The following is a 23,445-nucleotide window of genomic DNA, read 5'->3' as shown; positions in this document are numbered from 1 at the left end:
AGGTCCTGGCAGATGCATGGAAGTCATTAAAAAGAAATGCCTTTGCCAGATTTGGATGGAAGAGACAACTGAAATTTGCCCTTCGATAACACACCTGTGTGTCCCGTATTTACTTCCGCAAGTGTTTTTATGGAGCTCTTTTCCTTTCAGGTTTCCGTTTCTAACACGGGAGCTCCGCCCACTGCGCTCGCCGGGCTCCGGCCCCTCTACCAAGGCCCCGCCTTCACCGTTATGCGTTTCTCTTCAGGCCACGCCTCTGCCCCAAAGCTTTAAATGCGCAGTGGTTCACGTCATTTTCACGCGACCTCATCTTTGTCAGTGCACAAAATGGCGCCTTACAGCCTTCTGGTGACCCGGCTGCAGGTGAGCGAGCTCAGGGCCCTCTGGGTTCACGAGGGCGGGGTGCCTCCTGCTGTGCCTGCGGCTGTGGGCGAGGCAAGGCGAGGCGGGCCCGACCTCCCGCCGACTTTTCGTGTACCTGTCCCGGCCGCGGGCCCAGCGCCGGTGCCCGCTCCTCCCGCGCCCGAGGTCAAGGCGTCCCCGGCTCGGCTCTCCTAGTCCTGTCCCCTCCCCGTGGGAAGCGTAGGTCCAAGCAGCGGTTGTCAGGTGAAGCGTGAAGGCACCCCGTTCTGAGGACTGCCCTCCCCTTTCTTGTAGGGTGTCTTTCCGTTCCTCAAGGTGAGGACAAGGTGACTGGGGGGCGCGGTCGTTGTGGAGCCCGCTAGGCCCAGAATCTGAAGGCCTCACTTCTCATCTCTCGGCAGCAGAGTGCTGCTAGCCAGGTGCATCTACGATTGACAGGCCTGGAGACCGTAGAAGAGATTAGTACCCTGTTCCATTTTAAAAGTATCCTGCGGAACATAGAGCCAAGAATGCAAGGGGACTTTCCTGGCCCAGACATAGTAAATAGTAATCATAACAGTAGTCTCTCATCTTTGCAAGATTGCAAGACTCCTAATTTCTCATCATGTCATTTGATTCATGTAATCATTTGGTGAGATGATAATTCTCATTCGATAGGTGACAAAACTGCTAGAAAGTAGGTGAAAGTTTGTGCTCTCTTGAGTGTCACCGAGGTCCTGTGGCCAGAGCATCTGCCCTACTTACCCTTTTGTTCTTGTTCATGTCATCCTGTCTTCTGCGAGCCAGCGTGTGATCCTTGAGCTGACGTTTGTATTTGTGAGGGTACCAGTATAGAGTATTCTGAGCTCAGTTAGTTGCTTTTCAATTACTAGGTGGGAGGTTAATGAGACTCAACAGTTTGACCTTGACTCTCCTGTTATGAATCATCTAGAAAATTGACTGTGACTGCCAGATGGTTTTCTTCACTTTTAACTTGACAACACTAGGAAGGTGTTATATGGAAGGTTTCAATGTCAAGCATGTATTTTGTTAATAAAAATAAAGCAAGCAATAAAGTAGACATCTCTGACAACCTTTTATATTTCACTTTGTGAATCTGCTTTGAATCAAGTGGCACAGCTTTGATTATAAAATTAAAGAAGTTATGTGCTATACTCTCAGGAAGCATTGTGTTACTAGGGTTTTTTTTTTTTTTTTAATCACGTTGCTTAAATTTAGACCATATGGTTTAAAATGAAATCATCATTTGTCTTAAATACTTCTGATCCTTCAATTCTGTGCAAAGATAAGGGGTTTGCCCTAATTATCTCTTTAAAATTTTGATTTTCTAGGTTAATAATGTAGAAAGAAAGGTAGTTGTTTTTTCCTAATTCTGCTGTCCCATGATCTAGTGAAGTCAGGCAATATTATTTGATGGTTAAATGATTACAGATTTAGTGATCTTGGAAGAGAGGACTAATATCACAGTATTTTTGAACTGAAAAAGGATTTTGGAAAGCAGTAGTGTTAGACTAGTATAGAAAGAGATCTGGGCCATAGTTCATGATCTTCCCTGACCCTGTGACCTTGAGCAAATTATTTTGAATTCTAGTTTCCTCATCTGTCAGTTAGGGATACCAATAAATGCTTACTGAGTACTTGGTAGTAGGCTTCCATTCAGATTGTTATGAAGTGATAAGAAAATGGAATATATTTGTTTCGATCATCGTGTGGTCCAACCTCCTCTTTTACAGATGGATAGTCTAAGACCTTGGGAGCCTGGGTGACTTCCAGTAGCAGAGTCATGGTTAAAATCCAGGTGTCCTCGTTTGTTCATGCAGCTAAGATGAATGAATAGCAGTATACCACACTGCCTCCACAACAGCCAGGCTGTCTTAAGTAATGGCCAGCTAATACTGTCCTCTGAGAACCTTGTAAATTTACCTCTTTTGTGTTTAGCTACATTTGAGAAGTGATGGTACTGCCTTAGTTGTCATCTCTGCAGAACCCTGTCCATGCGTTCAGTTTATTCCTACCTCATTCACTGCATGTTTATTGAGTAACCACCACTTGCTTCGAATTCAATGGTAAGCAAAGCAGACAGTTCCCATCCTCGTGGAACTTCTACTATATTCTAATGTGTTTTACTGCAGAGCCTTGGAGTCTTTCTCAGCCAAAATATTTTTCTTCTACCCTTGGCTGGACCAAAGGTGAAGGTAAGTAATAAAATGATGACAATTACTACTGCCATCAAGAGTAGCTGACATTTACCTTACTGTGTGCCAATAATCCCACATGATCCTGTGAGATAAGGCAGACCTATTGGCTCTGTCTAATAGACAAACAGGATTAGAGAAGAAACACAGTATGATGGTTAAGAACCTGGATTCTGGCATCACACTATCTGGACTTGAAAGCTGACTCTAATATTCCCGAGCTGTGACTGGGCAGATTACTTGACCTCTCTGTACCTGTTCCCTCATCTGTAAGATACAGATAATGACAGTACATCTGGCTTATCTAATTATTGTATTACAGCTGCAAACTATTTAGAGCCCTGCCTATACCTAATAAGTGCTGTATAATTAAGTATAATTAAGTTAAGTAACATGAAATAAACTTGCCTAGGGCCTTATCACTATTCATAAGCGGGTGTGATTTGAATCTGTACCTTTTTGATTCCAGAGTCTGAGATCCTAGCACCTGCTCTATACTGCTTCCCTTTGGCATCAAGACTCAGCCTATCAACCAGGGCACCATTAATGCTTCATAACCTGAGAACAGATCTCCTTAAGTTGAAAGTGTTCCACTGTTTAACAGTGCCTGCCACCAGCTAGTAAGATTAGAAACAGTGAAAAAAAATGGAGATGAACATTTTGAAAAGCCCCATTTACTCTCTGGTGTTTATTTTTTATTTGTGTGCACATGACTCTGGATGGTAGATAAAAGGGGTTGGGCACTTGCGGATATGTTTCTTAGGTCTTTGGTTTTGCCTTGAGGTACTGGGTTGCTGAGTTCTCATGTGACCTTGGGGAAGTCCTGTAACCTCACATGTAAATCTGAGATGGCCTTAACTACAAAGGAGTCTGACAAATTTGGCAGAAGTTAAGTTCTCTATAAAGTGCCATGTTAAAACAACAGCAACCACCTTGGGAATTAGGAAACGGGTCATTCTGGTTGCATGTCACTGTAGTACCATCTCCGGGATCCTGTAGTCAGCTGTTGAATGGAATTGAGTAAATGAATGGATGATTGAATGGATGAGTAAACAAACTTCAATCTAAAATTTGGCAGAGGGAGTAGAGTCACCATCTTGAGAACTAGGGGAGTACATTGTTGCCTTTTGAACTAGCTGTTTCCAGAATGTTCATTGAATGCTTTACTATATGCCTAACACTGTTCTAGACCCTACCAGTGCAACAGTGAACAAAAGTAGTGGATCTTATATTGTAGTTCTGGGCAAACAGAAAATAAACAAGTAGACAACATTGTAGCTACTAAGTGCTAGGAGAAGGGTAAAATAGGATCCTGTGGTAGAGAGAGGAAGGGTGTGTGTGTGACATCTGGGGTGGTAGGGGAAGGCCCTTCAGAAAAGGTGACATTTGAGCTGATACTTAAATGATAAGAAGGGAGCCCTTCAATATATTTTTTTAAAGATTTGATTTATTTCAAAGAGAGAGCATGAGCTGGTGGGGGAGGGGCAGAGGGAGAGGGGGAAGCCAACTCCCTCCTGAGCAGAGAGGCCTGATGTGGGACTCCATCCCAGGACCCTGAGAACATGACCTGAGCCATAGGCAGACGCTCAACCGACTGAGCCACCCAGGCGCCCCAGCCCTTCAGTGTTTGGGAGGAGAGATTTCAAGTAGGAGCAGCATGTGCAAAGTACCGGATGTAGGTAGGTATGAGCTTAGTGTGTCGAAGATAAGAAATAAGGCCCATATTGGGGCACCTGGCTGGCTCAGTTGATGGAATGTGTGACTCTTGATCTCAGGGTTGTGGGTTCAAGCTTCATGTTGGGTGGAGAGAGAGATTACTTTAAAATCTTTTTTTTTTTTTTTTTTTAAAGATGTTATTGACAGAGAGAGGACAAGCAGGGGAAGTGGCAGGCAGAGGGAGAGGGAGAAGCAAGGGCTCAGTCCCAGGACCCTGGGAACATGACCTGATGAGCCAAAGGCAGATGCTTAACCTACTGAGCCACCCAGGCACCCCTTAAAAGTAAAATCTTTAAAAAAAGAAAAAATAAGGCTAGTGTGGCTGAGGTATTGAGAGGAAGTTCTGAGCAAGAGGTGGGGGCCAAGGTCGTGTAGGCTTGGGTTTTACCCCTAGTGGAATGAAAATCCCTTGGAAGGTTTTGTCCCTCTAGCCCCCAAAGGGAAGGTTTTAAGCCAGGGAGTGACAGGATCTAATTTATGGTTGAAGAAAATCATTCTGGTTGCCGCATGGATGATGAACCACAGTGGGACAAATGAGGAGGTAGGGAGGCCAGTGGGGGCTGTTGGAATCATCCAGGGAGTGGTGGTGATGTCCGGAACTAGGGTTCTGGTAGTGGAGATAGTTTGGAGGCAGATCAGGTGGACATGGAGTGTGAGGGTTAGGGAATAATTAAGGAAGAAACCTAAGCAACTGAGGGATGGGTGAACTTGAATTTGGTAGTTACATGTTTGGATAGTACTTGTAACATGGCCAAAGTTTGTTCATAAATTCTTTTTTTTTTTTTTTTAAGATTTTATTTATTTATTTGACAGAGAGAGAGAGACAGCCAGCGAGAGAGGGAACACAAGCAGGGGGAGTGGGAGAGGAAGAAGCAGGCTCATAGCAGAGGAGCCTGATGTGGGGCTCGATCCCGTAACGCCGGGATCACGCCCTGAGCCGAAGGCAGGTGCTTAACCGCTGTGCTACCCAGGCGCCCCTGTTCATAAATTCTTGATCCTTCCAACAACTCTCAACAACTACCTGTATTTCACAGGTGAGGAAGCTGGATGGGGTCAGGTGTGTTGCCCAGGGATCCCTCAACTGAGTATGAACGTCGTTTCCGAATTGAGCCCTTTTCTGTTTGTGGCCTTTTTCTGTTACTTGGTAACTCCCAGAGGGCCATCTGGTTAGTACTTCAAGTGAGTGTTGATGCTTGAGCCGTCTGTCTTCATTGGCTCCAGCTTTCTTTGACACACTTGTTTTTTCCTATACCTGGTTTGAAAGGCAGTGGTAGGCCCTGGGCCTCTTAGTACGCAAGATGGGAGGAACTACAGGGAGACTGCTTGCATCCTTTAAAAAGCAGAAAGAATATCAGGACCCTGAGAGAGACTTCCTCTGCTACGGACTTAGCTATCCTTATCCTAGTTTATGGCTTCAAGCAAGGTTTCAGCCCTCTGTGGCCCTCAGGTTACACATTTGAAAAACAGGACTATTGCTACCCTCCCATTAAGGGTTCTGAAGGCCTAATAATATTTGAAAAGTTCTTTAAGCTCTAATACACTGTAAAAATTTGTAATTAGTTTTTGATGTTATTGTAGGAATAGGCCCTTTAAAAGAATTATTTATTTATTTATTTATTTTAAGGAATAGGCCCTTTCTGACATTGAGAATAGGGGCAAATTTTTTTTTTTTTTAAGATTTTATTTATTTATTTGACAGAGAGAGAGACAGCCAGCGAGAGAGGGAACACAAGCAGGGGGAATGGGAGAGGAAGAAGTAGGCTCCCAGCAGAGCAGGGAGCCCGATGTGGGGCTCGATTCCAGGACCCTGGGATCACGCCCTGAGCCAAAGGCAGAGCTTAACGACTGAGCCACCCAGGCGCCCCAGGGGCAAATTTTTTTCCTCAGATTGTTTCTGAATGGACCTGTAGACACTGTTCTTTATTTTGGGGGGTCCCAAAAGGCATCGATAATGGTTTTCTTGGGTTCATTCTGCAAAACTTGGATCAAAGGAAAGGGCACCAGTTTTGGAGCCAGGTCTGGAATTCCACCTTAGCTGTGAGGCCATGGACAACATAGTTAACATTCTAGAGCCTCAGTGTCCTCATCTGTAAGATGAGCTTAGTATCTTTTGCCTCCCAGGATAGTTGTATTAAGTAGGACTGTGTATGTAAAATGCCCAGGGCAAATCTGGTGCGTGCGCGGTACAGGGGTACAGGCGCTTGGTGAATATTAGTCTCGGTCTCCCTTCTTGGAGATGGCTTCCAGCCTCCATTGCCTTGGCATTTATCCTGAGCTCTTTTTTTTTTTTTTTTAAAGATTTTATTTATTTATTCGACAGAGAGACAGCCAGCGAGAGAGGGAACACAAGCAGAGGAAGTGGGAGAGGAAGAAGCAGGCTCATAGCGGAGGAGCCTGATGTGGGGCTTGATCCCGGAACCCCGGGATCATGCCCTGAGCCGAAGGGAGACGCTTAACCACTGTGCCACCCAGGCGCCCCTATCCTGAGCTCTTATGTTTAAAAAAGACTGGCTTATAAAGCATCTGCTCAGGTCGTGATCCTAGGGTACTGGGATCAAGTCCCTTATGGGGCTCCTTGCTCAGCGGGAAGCCTGCTTCTCCCCCTGCCTACTTTTCCTTCTGCCTGCTTCTCCTGCCTGCTGTTCCCTCTGTCTGCTGCTCCCCCTGCTTGTGCTTGCTCTCTCTCTGTCTCTGACAAGTAAATAAATAAAATCTTTATTTAAAAAAAAAAAAGAAAAAGGCTCTAGTGAAACTGCTTGTTCCTCCCCTAATCTCCGTGGACTTCGGGTGTGTAGTAGTTCAGGAAAACCTTTCGTGTGCTGCTGTAAGAGTTGGGAGAAGAGGCAGAAATGAATCTGTTGGCATCCTGATTTTATTCTCTAAGTTGAAGGGCAACATTGGGAAAATGAGCTTTAGAATTACATTTGTAGTATTTTTTTTTTTTAAGATTTAATTTATTTGAGAGCAAGAGCAAGCATGGGAGCACGAGGGGGCAAAGGCAGGGCAGAGGGAGAGCGACAAGCAGACTCCCCATTGAGCAGGGAGCCCCATGCGGAGCTTGATCCCAGGACCCCACAGATCATGACCCGAGCTGAAGTCAGATGCTTAAATGACTGAGCCACCCAGGCGCCCCACATTTGTATTTTCATCATCAAAGTCTGGGTCCTGGGGGGAGGGTGGGCCCAGTGGGAGTATTTCTGCTTCCATCCTGCAGAGACTGGGAGCTTGAATTCTGAGGCCAGTTGCAGGAGGAACCAAAGAGGTCTCAGAAGCCCCTCTTATTCCCAACACTTCGCTGCTGCATAGCTGGGTTCCTTCACCTCTGCTGGACATTTATGTTGTTGTTCTTATTGTTCATTGAGAGAGCTGTAGAGCTGGTTTAAGACGGGCCCTGCCTGTGGATGAGCTTATAGCATAACTACACAATACGCTGGGCTGAACAAGGAGGGAAGGGGTGTGCTGGGGACGTGTTTGGTCTGTGCCACACCATCGCTGGTGTTAGAGATACCAGTCACTGAACTAGGTCTTATTTTACAAAGACTGCCTCATTTGCCCTTCACAACACCCCTAAGATATCATTAGCCTGAGAACCAGAGAGGCCACATGGCTTGTCTGAAGTCACAGCTAGCACGCAGCAGGGCCAGATTTTGAATGCAGATTTGTTTGATTGCAGAACCCAGGGTTTTTACCACTCAGCTGAGCTGTTTCTCCAGAGTACTTCCCCGGGGGGTAGAGAGGAGAAAGTAGACCTCTGTGGAGTAGGCTGGATATAGGGGACACAGTTCAGTTGCCTCCCTGCCCTGTTTGGTTGTATGTTTATTTGGGACCTTGATTGCCTCCTGCCCCAAATACCAGCCAGATTTGAGAGGGAGAGGCTAGAGGGCTGAGTCCCACAGAGGCAGCTTTATCCCTTGTCCGAGCTGTGGGTCAGCCTCACAGCTTGCAGAAGCGGTCTTTCCTGAGTGTGTTAGTGCCGAGCTCTGCCCCCGGGGGCGGGAGTAGGGCTCGGGACTTCTGTGCGGTTCACAGCACGCCTGGGGTCTCTGCGCTGACATCAGCAGCAGAGGACGAGTAGGCAGATGAGTGAATCTGTTAACCAATTCCTTAAAGAACCGCTCCCCCTCCCTCCCCACTGCCTTGGAGCCCATTTAGAGGCTGACTTGGAGAGACACAGCTCCCTCCCCCTTTCCCAATTCTCTGAAAAGGACTGCATCACCTTTTGTGCCTTCCAGTTGCGTAGCAACGAGCTAGCTGATTGCCTCCTGGTGGGAGAGAATTGTTTAGTTTTGGATTCTCGGGAGAGGTGCCAGGCATTGCCTCCCAGGGGTGGGAGAGAATTGTTCCAAGCAGCCGAGGTGTGGGAAGATACTGCTTCTTAGGAGGGTGCTGACTGACAGGCATTCCTTGTGGCCCACCTAGCCAGAGCCTGCCTGAGGCTTCCCTGCCGGGAATAGCTGGGCAGCTGCAAGCTAACAGCTGTGAGCCTGAAGGCTGCTGAGGGTCATGGTCAGAGGAACCAGGGGTCTTACCCTGCTGAGACCTTGAAGTCATCCTGCTGGTGAAATGGGCTGCCTCGGAAGGTAGCGTGTCCCCCATCCCGGGGGCACAGGTTGGATGGCTTCGTTATTAGGCATGCTCGGGTAGCGTGAGAGGGTAGATGGGACCTTTTTAGTCCCATTTCAGTTCTGCAGTGTGCTGCCCTGGTGCTTCGGACCTGCTGCTCTGGGGCCCCTGGTCTTTGTGACCTAGGAAGGGGGTAGAAGACATGGTGGGAAACAGCACCCCTTAGTCCTTCCTGTTACACACAGGCAGGCAGGGTGTTAGTAGCAACATATCCTCCCAGGAGAACTGAGTAATAGCTTACATTTATTGAATGCCTCTCAGGAATCCAGACTGAACTCTGCTTTTCTTATATTTTTTTCCCTAAAGAATGTAGTGTATTCATGAAAACTCTCTTTCTCTCCATTCCAGTCCCCAAAGGCAAACACTGATAGGAATTTTGTGTTTTTTCATTCTAGGTGCTTTTTTTCTCTACATTTACAAGCAATAAATTCTTTGTAATCCTCACAAAAATCTCTACTCTTTTACCCTCATTTTACAGAACAGGAAACTGAGGCTCAGAGAGGTGAAAAATCTTGTTTGAGGTCCTGTGGCTAGGGGAGCTGAGATTGTAAGCCAGATCCATCCAGCTCTAGAGCGGATGTCCTTTCTTTGACTTGGCACGGGTTGGAGTGGCACTGGACAGGTTTCCACAGTGGCACTGGACAGGTCCAAATGGGCTGGTGGCTTCTTTGTCTCTTGCTGAAGCAGCTGCCTCAAGAGACCAGGCCTTTTCCAGGAGCCCCGCCTGTTGGGACAGCTCAGCCACTTCTGCTGCTTGGCACGCTCCAAGTTCTGGTGCTCTGCGACACGTGGTTCCCTAAGGCAGTGCTGGCATGTGCCATGCCTCACAGGGTGGACAGAAGGTCAGGCTGGCCTCCTGCCCGCGAGTATGTCAGTCTCTTTGGTTTGGGCTGTTCTCTCGATACAAGTGGTCCCAAGGGAAGACTTGTGTCCTTTTGGGAAGACAGAGTGGCATGTCTGACCTTGGCCAGTTGGGGAGGCCAGAGTTTCGAGTGGGTGCGCACCCATGCTACACGGTGGTTCCCCTTTCCATGTGCTTTGCCTCTGTGAAGGGGTGTGGCTAGCTCTGCACCCCCGCTAGAGGCTCTCACAATGTGACTTTGAAAGCACGATGAAGAGGCATGTGTTCACATTTCAGCTCTGCCTTCATCTCTTTCATCACCAAATATTTCTTGCACTTGTGTGTGTCAGACATTGTTCTAGGCTCTGAGTATGCCTGGTAACTGACTGGACGGGTTTTCGGCCTTCAGGGAGCTTATACCGTGGTGGAATTTACTTTCTCATCTGCCTGAGTCTCGATTGGCTCTCTGTACAAGGGACAAGCTGACCTGTAACAATACCACTTGGCACACTTGTTGGGAACGTGACATAATCTTTGTGATCTTGCCTGGCACAGTTTTGTTTCTTTTCATTTCTCGCCAGGCTCCCCAGTGGGGTCCACTTTCGGTATGTTTCCTCCTTCAGAATTTGTTCTGTGTCAGTAAACACAGGGTCAGCAGAGCCTCCCTTACTCCCTTGGAGCCCTGGAGATTTGGATCTCATCCAGTCAGGGAGGGGGCACTACCAGGACCCGGGAGCCAGACTCCAACAAAGACACTTTGGTTCAGCAGTTGGGACCAAGAGCCCCGCATTGAGGGCTGAGCCCGCCTGGCTGTTGGGCCAGAGCCGAGGCTGGGAGACACCTTCTGTAGCACAGTGAGAAGACCGTGGGCTCTGTGGGTTCCCAGCTGTGTGACCTTGGGCAGGCGACTTCCTGTCTCTGGGCCTGCGCATCTTCAGGCCGGTTAGGGAGGCTGAGCTTTGTACAGCAAGGTTTAGCAGAGTAGCTGGCACGGAGCAGGGTGACAGCTAACAGCTGTTTACTCCAAAACAGATCTGTGGGCGTCTGGCTACTATGGGAGACTCCCACCCAAGTGTAAAATTAGGGAGCTGTTTTGTGGCAGAGGAAATGCCGTGTGGATGCTTAGACTGTTGAAGACAAGATTCGGGTTTTCAAGGATTTGAAAGGCTGAAGTGTGGAAGAGTGACTAGGCTCGTTTGATCTGGTTCCCAAAGGACAGGGCTAGCAAGTGAGGCCTGTCGTGTGTCAGGCACTGGACTGGGTACTTCCCATAGGTGCTCTCTTTGAGCCCTTCCTACGGCCTGGGAAGGTTATCCCCCTTAGAGAAGAGAAGGCGATGTGTAGGCTAAATGCGGCCGCACGAGGTTCCATGGCTTGTTGGGGGCAGAGTCTCCGGTGCTGCTGGAATTCGTGTTCTGGTGTGATGGGCGCATGTTTCAGTTCAGTATAAGAAGCGTTTGTTGCGGTTGGAAAGTATCAGAACTGTCCAGGAGCGGAATAGGCTTTCTGGAAGAAACTGAGCTTCCTGGCCCCATCCTGTTGAATCAAGGGCTTAGGGAGGTTGCCCAAGAGAGGTTTCTGCTCAGCCCTGCTCTAGGCTCCTTTGTTCCAGAGGAAGTGGAGGGTGAGGGCTTAGTGAAAGTACCCCTTCTAGATAAGGTCCTGGTATGGACCCATGAGAATTTCACAAGACCTGAGACTTGGGCTCCAGGTATGGGAAAATATTGTCCTATTTCCTAGTTGTTGCGACATCTGGGTTGGTAGGCTTTACGAGTGATCTCAGGAATGTTTCTGGGTCCCAGGGCCAGGTAGAACTGAGCACTGAGTATGTTTTACTTTCGGATTTAAGAGATAAAAACAAAATCTTAGAAGGTTATTTTTTTTTAGTATGCCCACAAATCATCATCCTTCTTTAAATAACACTGATCCAGACTGAACCCCCAACCACAGTGGTCGGCATATTATACGACTCAGTAATACCTGTTTTTAAGGTAAAATTAATTTCTTAACTTTTTTCTTGTTTATGAAGGTAAACGTTTCCATTGTAGGAAACTTGGAAAATACAGAGGTATAGAGAATATCATAAAAGTTACCTATAATTATATATAATACTCCACCTTTACCCAGAGATAACTACCATTAACATTTTGGTGTATCTGCTTCCAATATTTTTAAATTTTTACGATCCAGATTAAAAACATGTATAATAATAAGTGTATTTATAATCATAAAAGCAACAATGAGGACATTCTTTTTTTCCCTAGAGATTTTATTTATTTGAGAGAGAGAGCATGAGTGCAGGAGCTGGGGGGGGGGGAGGGAAAAGGACAAGCAGACTCCCCGCTGAGTAGGGACCCTGATGTAGGGCTCTATCCCAGGACCCTGAGATCATGACCTGAGCCACCCAGGCGCCCCAATAATGAGGACATTCTTATAAGCATTTGAACGCTTTTTTTTTTTCAAGTAATCTCTACAGCCAGCGTGGGACTCAGTCTCAGAACGCAGAGATCAAGAGTCGCGTGCTCCACCGAGGGAGCCAGCCAGGCATCCCTGAACACTCTTGATAAAGCTAAAATCTTTCTTTTCTACCAGCCCTTTCCTAAACTTATCTCCTTTCCTGGGAGTAACAGCAAATCAGGGTATGTGGTCTAAGGTGTGTATCTGTGAACATCCAGTACATACAGAAAGAGTGTTAAAGCAGTATGTTGTGTGTTTTATCTGTAATTTACCAGCGAAGCTTAGAGATTTTTCGTAAAGCGTTACAGTATTCCACAAAATGGATAAAATGTAACTTTAAAAAAAGAACATTTAAACTGTTTCTAATTTTTAAAAGATTTTATTTTGAAGTAATCTCTTCACCCTGTGTGGGGCTCGAACTCACAACCGGGAGATCCAGAGTCTCATGCTGCACCACCTGAGCCAGCCAGGCGCCCTTAGGTTGTTTCTAATTTTTTTTTTTTTAAAGATTTTATTTATTTATTTATTTGACAGAGATAGAGACAGCCAGCGAGAGAGGGAACACAAGCAGGGGGAGTGGGAGAGGAAGAAGCAGGCTCATAGAGGGAGAGCCTGATGTGGGGCTCGATCCCATAACACCAGGATCACGCCCTGAGCCGAAGGCAGATGCTTAACCGCTGTGCCACCCAGGCGCCCCTGTTTCTAATTTTTTAAATATTTTGCTTCATGGTGCAGTGGCCGTTCATGTAGCTGCCTTCGCACGTGTGCGTGTGTGGTACAGGGGTGTCTGGGGAAGCGGACTTGCTCAGTCACAAGCGAACTGAGTCTTAGTAGCTATTGCCAGTTCCCACTGAGAAGACTTCACTGGTGTTCTCTAGTAGCAAAATTCAAGGTTATTCTTTCCCCCAAACCCCTTGCCAACACTTTATGTTGTAAGCCTTTGAGAGTTTTGCCAATTACTTTTGTATAATGGGGGTGGAGGGAAGCGGTCATGTTCTTTAAAATCATTTGCCTCCTTCTGCTTTTTAACAATCCAAAGTAGACTGCCAGTTGTAGGAAACAGCATGGTGCTTATACACAAATGATTTGTTTCTTTAAAAATATTTTTCTGATCCTAAAACTAAAGTCCATACAGTATTAAAGGTTCAGACTTACATAAATTAAAAAACTTAAAATGTCTCCATAATTTCGCCCTCCAGGGAGAGCTGCGGGTAACAGTTTGGCCTGTATTCCATTTTGTTTGGTGTCTTTAATTCATTTGTGTCCAGCTCTGTACTTAGAATCGCCAGGAGGCCCTGGAGGGTGGAGGGTTCAGTGCTTGGGCTTCAGAGCCAGGCTGTGTTTGAATGCTGGTGATATCATTTGTTATCCGTGAGAACTTGGGCGAGTTGTCACCCTTCTCCAGCTCTCAGTTTCCTCATCTGTTATGTGGGGCTGGTGTTACTGCAAGAGGGCTCTTTATCCACGTAAAGCACTTGCAACTTGGTACAGATATTACTAATAATGGTCTCTGCTTAGAAACCTCAGCCATGACACCTGTTCAGTGTGGGTATAGTGGGTACTGTGGTATCAGGGACTGTGAGGAGGAGTAGATTTGGCATGGAATGGGTGTTTGCTGCCTCTCTTGGAGTCACCGTGTATTAAATACCACTGGGTACCTGCTGTCAGGCCAGGGAGTCTGGGGGGAGCAGTGGTGGTAGTGGTGGATATCCCTGGGTGAGCTTCAGGGAGTCTGTAAAATTGTGTTTTATGTGTTTCGTAAATTTTCTCTCTGAAATGTGTTCTGCTCTTTAAAATTGCTGGAAAAACCCTAGTAAATGCTATTTTTTACAAAACCTGTTTGTAGCATTTCACATAATAATTGCTATTTGAGAGGAGCCCATTCATGTCCCTTCTTAGCTCACATAATACTGCAGCTACATTCCCTTTTTCCAAATGAGGAAACTGGGTTCAAAGGTGAAGCCTGCTTGAGGTCACGCAGCTAGTAAATGGTGGAGCTGGGCTTTGGAGCGAGATCTAAGTTCTTTTCACTGTGCTGTTTGTAAACCACAGGTTATGATTCCAGGTTTAGGGTAGTGAGCTACACCCAGCCTGACCATCCCGTTTCCTGCTTTGTCTGTTACGTCCCACCATCCTGAGAGCTCAGTAGCTCTTGCACACTTGACTTGATGATTCTGTATCTTTACATACTCTGTGGCCTCTTCGAGTGCCTTGCAACCTCCTGTTCATCCTCCACAGCCCTGCTCAGTGAAACCCTGCCCTGGCCTCCCAAACCGAGGTCCCTGTTCCCTCTGCAGCTCTCCCGCCTCTGGCCTGTGCTTCCTTTTTGCACAGGCGACAGTTGGTTGCATTTACGTGCTGATCTTGGTCAGACTAAGGTACATTAGCTTAGGGACTGTCTTCCTCTTCTTGGTGTCTGTGTGCTATTGCTTGGCACCTAGTAGGTGCTCACGTGTTACAGTGCACACAGACCGCTTTCCTAAAGGAAAGGGGTTACACCTAAGCCACCATCAGCCTGTTGTCCCTTGGCCGCTCTGGAGTGCATTATCTACTTAGCAGCCACAGTGATTGTTTTTTTAAATGCAAATCTGATCCAGTCACATCCTGCTTAAATTTTCTGTGGCTTCCCACTGCTTTTAGGATCAAGTTAAACATTTAATATGTCCTGCTGTAAAGCTCACACACACTTAGAAGACAAGGTCAAGGCCTGAATGATTGGATCGGTAAAGGTACAGTGAGGCGCTTTCATATGTAGACCGTTCATTACTGACACAGACAACGAGAAGAACAAGCCAAAGGTGCCAGCTCCCCGGTCCTAGTCCCACGCACCAAATGGACTACTCCAGAGCTAAAGAAGCTGATGACTGCATACACGTTGTGGGTACCCTGTTGCCGCTCAGTGGGTTTGCATTCTGCAGCTCTAGTCTGAAGGGTCGGGGGCAGAAAGCTTCACACCACATCAGATTCTGGGAGACAGGAGAAACTGTCTCATGGCAGCCTCCCAGGGGAAATGAGGAGGCAACCCTCACAGCAGCTCCTTTAGAGGCCTCCCATCTAGTGTTCCAGGGGGATCGCAAGGTGTTCCAACAAGACTCAGATGAGCTGTGGTTCAAGGCTGCTAGGGTACTTTTCTCCTACCCCTACAAGGTCCCTCATGATACCTGGCTCCCTCTTACCTCTTAGCCTTATTTTCTGCCATTTCTGTTGCACTTTGCTCACTTTGCTCCAGCCAAGCTGGCTTCTTCTCTGTCTTCATTCATGCTGCTCTGTGCCTGCAAGTTTCCTTAGACTCCCTCCCCTAAACCCCATTTTATTTGCCTGGCTAACCCTATAATGTTTCAGTTCTCATATTAAATACCACTTTCTTGGAGAAGCCCTTCTCCCAGTCTAGCTTAGGTTCTCCTGCTTTCCACTGTTGTAACTGATTTAACTTTTCTTTCATAGCCCTTTCTTCATAGTCCTTCTGATGTAGCTGCATATATGGTCCCTCGATTGATTACTTTTTATCGGTCTTCTCCACCCAACTGTAAACTCCACATGGGCAGGGAGGTGCCTATCTTTCTTATCTCATTAATTCAAGCAGCACAAATTCCGGGGCTTGATAAATATTCATTGAATGAATCAGTATCACAGTTTAAATTAGGGAAGTAGTATGGTGGAAAAAGCACTGACTTGAGAACTTGAGTTCTGCTCCTAACTGCTCTTAACTAGGTATGTGACTTCGAGCTTTCATTTCTTCATCCGCCAAATGAAGTAAAATACTTGGTGATCTGGGCTTACCTGGGCTTCTGATAATCTGTGATTCTAGATGAATTATTTAATTAGGGTTCTAGAGGGGTGGGGCCTAAGATAAGAATCCCAGTGCCTAGTTGACATCTCCACCCAAGTGTCCCCTCTGTAAGCAAACTCCTGATCTCACCCTCAAGCCTGCTCTTCTTTTAAATCTTTTTTTTTTTAAGGTTTTATTTATTTAACAGAGTGAGAGAGCACAAGCAAGGGGAGCAGTAGAGGGAGAGGGAGAAGCAGACTCCCTGATGTGGGGCTCGATCCCAGGACCCTGGGATCATGACCCTAGTCGAAGGCAGATGCTTGACCATTTGAGCCCTCCAGGCACCCCTCAAACCTGCTCTTCTGTTGCCTTCCCTATTTCAGTGTGTAGCAACTCCATTCTTCCAGTTACCCAGGCCCAAACCCAGTGACCTTCTTGACTTTCCTCTGACACCCCTTGGCCAATCTGTCTACAAGTCTTAACTGTTACTACCTTCTGAATATGTGCAGACTCCAGCCCCTTCTCACTAACTCCACCACACTGACTCCGGTCCACATTACCGCCATCTTTCACGGGCTGTTGCGCTAACCTATGCCCTGGTCTCCCTGCTGCCTTCTGTTCTACGTGGAGCAGCCAGAGGATCCTTGTGAAGAAGTCGGAGCATTGATTCCTGTTTTTTCCTGTGTTTGTACCTGGCACCTATAGTCACTCAATAACTATTTGATGGACAGACGGATGAATGAATAGATGAGTGGGTAAGGTGGTAGGAGGGAAAAGGGACAGAAATCAATCCTGTTTTTATTTAGAGTAAAGTCAGAATCTGTACTAAATTCTGCAAGGTCCTGTACAGTTTGAATCCTTGCTACCTCTTGATCTTATCTCTTACCACACTCCCCTTTGTTTATTCTGCTTTGACCACACTGGCTTCTTTGCTCTTTGTTTTTTTAATTTTAAAATTATCATTTTAACCATTTTCAGTACATAGTTCAGTGGCATCAAGTACATTCACATGGTCGTGCAACCATCACATCCATGTCCAGAGCATTTTCCTCATCCCATACTGCAGCTGTCGTCAGTGAGACACTAACTCCCTGTTTCCCTCTCCCCCCAGCCCCTGGCAGCTACCATCTACTTTCCTTTCTTTTTTTTTTTTTTTTTTTTTTCAGATTTGATTTATTTATTGGATAGAGACACGGCGAGAGAGGGAACACCAGCAGGGGGAGTGAGAGAGGGAGAAGCAGGCTTCCCTCCAAGCAGGGAGCCTGATGTGGGGCTCGATCCCAGGACCCTGGGATCATGACCTGAGCTGAAGGCAGACGCTTAACGACTGCGCCACCCAGGCGCCCCCACCATCTACTTTCCACTCTGTCAACTTGATTATTCTCGGTACCACATATCACTGGAATTCATACGGTATGTGGCATTTTGTGACTGATTTATCCCACGTAGCATCATGCCTTCAAGGTTCATCTATGTTGTAGCAGGTGTCAGAATTTTTCAGGCTTTTAAAATTCTTTTTCAGGGACGCCTGGCTGGCTCAGTCGGTGGAGCGTGCGACTCTCAATCTCAGGGTTGTGAGTTCGAGCACCACGTTGAGTGGAGCGATTACTTAAAAAATAAAATCTTTTATTTATTCCACTGAGCTAGCCAGGCACCCCAAAATTCCTTTTCAAGGAATAGTCCGTTGTATGTACATCACACTTTGCTTACCCGTTCAGCCGTCAGTAGACACTTGGATTGCTCGCACGTCTGGCTGTTGTGAACAGTGCTGTTATCAGTGTGGGTGTACAGATCTCTCTCTCTGCTGTTCTTTGAACACAGCAGTTACCACCTCACTTTAGAGGCCCCTTAGATTTTCTGTAGGGGATGCTTTTTCTTCATTTTGTAGGTTGGCCTGTACCTTTTGTCAGGTCATTGTTCAATGTCTCATTCTCATAGAAGCCTTTCCCAGCTATCCTATATATTTTTTTAAGATTTTATTTATGTATTTGAGAGAGAATGAGAGAGAAACCGTGAGAGAGAGGGAGGGTCAGAGGGAGAAGCAGGCTCCCCGCTGAGCAGGGAACCCCATGCGGGGACTTGATCCCGGGACTCCAGGACCCTGACCTGAGCCGAAGGCAGACACTTAACCGACTGAGCCACCCAGACGCCCCCCCCCCCCCAACTATCCTATTTTAAATGGCACCTCCTCCCACTGCCCAGGCCCTTTTCCCCATTGCTCCTCCTTCGTTATCTCACATGACACTTATCAACATCTGGCTGAGGTTTTACTCTTTTCTCTGTCTCTGTTTGTCTGTCTCTCTGTCCAACTTCCTCTCAGGCCCGGGAATGTCAGTCCCAAGAGGATCATTTTGTTATTGCTCTATCCCCATTGCCTAGAACAGTGCCTGGGACCTATAGTCACTCGGTAACTATTTGATGGACAGACGGATGAATGAATAGATGAGTGAGTAAGGTGGTAGGAGGGAAAAGGGACAGAGAACGGCAGTGGAGACAGATGCTTTTCCCCAGTCAGCTGTGCTCATCACTTCTCATATTTCTGGCTGCTACTGAGATTCTAAAGGTAAAACTAAAATCTTAGCTTTTTCTTCCACGTATCTTCTCCAGTGACTGTACCTTCCCGCGCACAGACAGTTGTGTTCTCGAGGAGTCGCATGGTAGAGAGCACCAGAATGTGCACACAGAGTTGACGGATCGCCGTGGGGTTGCAGGTGTTAAATCTCCCCAAGTAAGGTTACCGGAGCAACACCTCCCCAACCCGCTTGTCCCACAGACCATTATCCACTATCAGCATCATTGCTTAAAAGAAAGGAGGGCCTTTTTAACATGAAAGGTATAGGAAGGCAAGATTCAGAACAAAGGACATGTTTTAAATTTAATAAATTTGACTTTTTTAAAGAACTTGCTATGTTGTCTTTATTTTTCCAGTTTTCTTGGTGGACAGCTGTGTGCAGAGAGGCACCAAAGCTTGGCTGAGGTTTGGGTGCCTCTGGCGCCTTGGACTGAACTGAACCTGCAGAGACCTGATACTGCTCAGCAAAGGCCCAGGGCGATTGTGAGCGGGAATCATTCCTTACGGCTGTTTGGCTCTGACATTTGTAACTCTTTTTTTAAATTGTAAATTCTGTAAGGTGTTGTTCAGATGGCCTGTCCTAACCCATCATCGGATCATGAAATTAACGGGGTGCAACGTGCCTTCAAGAAAGATAATCTAGAATGTTAAAGGAAAAAAGCCAGACATAAAGAGCCACCTATTGTATGACTTTTATGAACTAGCTAAAATAGGCAGATCTGTAGAAACAGCAGATTAAGGATGCCGGGGTGGCTCAGTTGGTTAAGCATCTGCCTTCGGCTCGGGTCATGCCCGCCTTGGGCTTCTTGCTTAGTGGGGAGTCTGCTTCTCCCTCAGCCTGCCACTCCCCCTGCTTGTGCTTGCTCGCTTGCGCGCTCTCTCCCTGACAAATAAATAAATAAAATCTTAAAAAAAAAAAAAAAAAGAGAAAGATAGCAGGTTAGTGGTTGCCAGAAGCTGGGACAAGGAGAGTGAAGGGAATAAGGAGCAACTGCTGGGTGCGTATGGGCTTTGCTTTGGGGTGATGAGACATTCTGCGGCTAGAGAGAGTGGTGATTCCACTGTGCATGTGTCCAGCTGGCCACTTTGATAGTTATGGTGGTAAATTTTACGTGTATCTTACCACAGTGTAGACAATAATAGAATACAAAGTATTAGGGCGCCTGGCTGGCTCAATCAGTAGAGCATGTGACTTTTGATCACAGGGTTGTGAGTTTGAACCCCACGTTGAGCATGGAGCCTGCTTAAAAAAAAAAAAAATAAAAGCGTACATTGCACATGGCAAGTATCGTTTAGTGAAGCTTGTTTTAGTTACACTACCCTGGCAGTATCTTTGGGCTGGATCACAACATAAAAGTGTTGTGTGTGTGTTGGGGGGGGGGTGCGTGCACTCAGTCAAAATGTGAAAGCCCCCTCTAAGGCTCCTGTTAGCTCAGACCATCCTACGGCCAGTATTTGGAAGTTGCTAGGACCGTCCCTCTGAGGGGCTACACCAGGGTACAGTGGGCTTTGAATGACTTCCTCCTTCCATGATGACTCCACAAATGCCACGCAGTTTTAAGCGAGTTGTTCTATTTGGCTTTTGCATCTATAGCCAATGTTTTTGAACTTGAACTCAAACATGATCTTGAAGTCTTGGCCTCTTTTTCACTTGACCACTCCTATTTCCATGCCTTCGCTGAACCTTGGACCTAATGTCTACAGGAGCAGCTTTGACACTACCACACTTTTGGTTTCCATGTCTGCCTTATCCCACCAGACTGTGATCCTGCCTGTAGGGACAGCGCGGTGGTGTTCTGGAGTTCAGTGGGTACAGCTAAGCTGTCCTCCGGCGCGCTGTAGCAGATGGGACACGGGTGTGCCGAGATCCTGACCGGCAGCAGCCTAGTCTGGCTGCCCAGCTGTGATGTCCAAAATGAGTTCTTTTGTTCAGGGGCCTTAACTTGAAAAGGTTTGGGAACCATGCGGTAACGTGTTTGGCACCTAGGAAGGTGTTCGTTTGTTAAATGAGGCACTCTTTGTTCTTAATAATAAATGAGGTTACTCTCCCTTATTTTATTAATATATTGGAATAGAGTAAGCAGTTGGGCCGCTCAGGGGGCCTATAATAAGCTGCTAGTGTTCTGAGTCTGCTGCACTTTCTGCGTCTCCACACGGGGCTGCGTTTTACGTGCGCGTGCCTACGGGGCGTTGCGTCCTCAGCCGTGCGTAAACGAAGGCGAAGGCTATGGCCAGCTCAGAAAAGCCTCAGCTCTGGGGGTTTTCTTCCCTGGTACAGATAAGTCTGTTCTGACATTGCTACATTTTCCTCTGGCCTTTGGGGAGTACACGGGTTTATCTGAGAGCCTGCTTGCTGGGGAGGAGTATTTATAGAATCTCCGAGAAAGAATTTTGGAGAACATCTAGTCCAGCGGTTCCCAGGCATGGCCGTATCATCAGAGTGACACGGTAGTCTTTACCGATGCTTAGGCTCCCCCCGGGGTGGTTCTGGTGGAGGGTCCGGGAGGGGGAGGGCCTAGAAGCCGAAACCTCTCAGGTGACTTCGATACAGCTGGAATGATCCACTTGTCCCATTTCATGAAAGTGGAGAGGGAGGCACAGAAAGGTGAGATTACTGTAAGGGTACCTAGTGACCGAGCTAGCAGGTCAGATCTCTGGACTCCCATGCCCGCAGTGTTCCCTTTTGTCACATGGGGGCATTCACTGTTCGATCTGCACAAGGGAAGTGGCCCATAGGGCAGGTTCACCCTGGCTCTTTAGCCATCTGAGCGTGGTGCCCTCACCGGAATGTTGGATTGCAAAATTGGAGTTCAAGGACAAAAATACAGCGACACTAGGGGACTTCAGCTCTCTCTACACCCTCTGAAAACAGCTTGCTATTCGTCTCTTTTCAGCCATACACCACCTTAATACAGATTTGGGGGATTACAGGGGAAAATAATTTTCCGTCTTAACCCATTTTTTTATGTTGTTAGTCCATTTCCTTTTGGTCTTTTCCCCCTGTGAACATGAGTTTTATAGCATTGTAGTCAGTGTGTAGGTAACTTCTAACCTGCTTTTTCATATATTATTGTATCATAGACCGTTTCCTGCGTTGCTACATAGTACTTAAAACTGTGATTCCTACGGAGTGGAAATTATACATGTTGCTTTTAGTTTTGGGGGCTCTAAGTAGTAATGCAGTGAACTGTTCAGTACATACAGTATCATTTTCATGTTTAGAATTATTTCTTAAGGATAGATGTGGGTTTCGTATTGATAAGCTGCTTTACAAAAAGATCAGCTTGCTTTTACTCCACAGCAAGCAGTCTGCAAGAGTGTTTATCTTTAGTTTTGAGCATTTAATTTTCAATCAAAAATTAATGTTGGTTATATTTTTTCTAATTAGAAGAAGTATTGGGGTGCCTGGCTCAGTAGGTAGAGCATGACTCTTGATCTCGGGGTCGTGAGTTCGAGCCCCAAGTTGGGGGGTAGAGATTACTTATAAAAAAAAAATTTAAACCATAATTGGTGTCTTTCTCAAAATATTTTTTTTTGTTATAAATTTTTACACCTAAGGAAAAGTTGGGGGTGCCTAAACACCTGCCTTTGTCTCAGGTCATGATCCTGGGGTCTTGGGATCGAGCCCTGTGTCAGGCTTACTGCTCAGTGGGGGGTCTGCTTCTCTCTCTCCGTCTGTCCCTCCCCTGCTTGTGTGCTCTCTCGCTCACTCTCGCTCTATCTCAAATAAATAAATCTTAAAAAAAATAAAAAGTTGAAAATAGTAGCAAGAACATCCATAAATATACCTACCATCTAGACTGAATGTTTTGTCTTACTTGCTTTACTATGTATTATTTATTTTTGTCTTGCTTTATTATGTATTATTTTTTTGTATTTATTGTTATTTTTTTCTGGGCTATTTCAAAAGAAATTGAAGGCATTGTGACACCTCATTCCTAAAAACTTGGTTTCTTAAGAATAAGTCATTTAGCTGTGTAACTGCAGTGTCATTACCTGTTTTTCCAAAAGTGTCTTTGGTAGTGGTCTTTTTCCAAATCAGGGTGTAATAAAAAATTTACACATTGCATTGATTTTACTTTTTTAGTCTTTCTTACTCTGGAACACTCTCCATTCCCCACCCCCCATACGCCTTGTTTTCCCCTCATGTTGACTTTTCAAAGAGACCAGGCCAGTTTTCTTGTAGAATATCCACATCCTAGATTGATTGATTGTTCTTTTATTCCATGATTTTCCCTTAAGCTGGGGCTAAGGTCCCAAAGCTGGCTTAGACGCTGGTTAAACATTTTTTGACAAGAATTCTTTTTTTTTTTCCTTCTTAATTTTTAAAGTAAATTCTACCCAATGTGGGACTTGAACTCACGACCCCAGGTTCAAGTTCACATGCTCCACTGACTGAGCCCACCAGGGGCCCCAACAAGAATTCTTCCTAGGTGATGCTGTCCCATCAGGGGCACGAGTGTCAGGTAGTCTTGCTCTTGGTGATGCTAGTTTGATCTCTGGGTTAAGATAATGGTGGTCCTTCTAGTATAAAGTTATTTTTTTAAGAAAGATTTTATTATTTGAGAGAGAGAGAGAGAGCATGGGGAGGAGGGGAAGAGGGAGGGGGAGAAGCAGACTCCCCGCTGAGCATTGAACCTGATGTGGGGCTCGAACCCAGGACCCTGGGATCATGACCTGAGCGGAAGGCAGATGCTTAACCAACTGAGCCACCCAGGTGGCCCTCCCTCTTCCTTATTAATGACAGATTCCTGTAAATTGCTGAAACAAAGAGTTTGCACATTTAAAATCAGAACATTGTTGATCGTCAAATTGCCAGTAAATAATTGTGCTACACCACTGCACAGTCAGCATGCTTTCTGCACCTGTTTGCCTTGCGCATTCTTTTTTCCTGGTTACAAAAGGAACG

General features: G+C 46.3%; 1 protein-coding gene across 3 annotated transcripts in view; it reads left to right on the top strand.

Moving 5' to 3' along the window:
• The first annotated feature begins 244 nt into the window (after positions 1-244).
• ACO2 (aconitase 2) overlaps positions 245-23,445 on the top strand; it is a 52,983-nt gene continuing 29,782 nt past the window's right edge. Inside the window, exons 1-2 of one of the 3 annotated variants that reach the window (XM_026479545.4) lie at positions 298-363; positions 2,496-2,558. In XM_026479545.4, the coding sequence (XP_026335330.1) occupies positions 328-363; positions 2,496-2,558 (99 nt within the window). In that variant the 5' untranslated portion in view covers positions 298-327. Of the gene's footprint in view, positions 364-2,495; positions 2,559-23,445 lie in introns of all 3 variants that reach the window. The other 2 variants (XM_026479546.4, XM_057316360.1) reach the window with 2 other exon arrangements.

The sequence above is a fragment of the Ursus arctos genome, unplaced genomic scaffold (assembly GCF_023065955.2).
Source record: "Ursus arctos isolate Adak ecotype North America unplaced genomic scaffold, UrsArc2.0 scaffold_21, whole genome shotgun sequence".
Lineage (NCBI taxonomy): Eukaryota > Metazoa > Chordata > Mammalia > Carnivora > Ursidae > Ursus > Ursus arctos.
The sequence above is the reverse complement of the archived record's forward strand: the minus strand, read 5'-3'. Positions and strand labels throughout refer to the sequence as shown.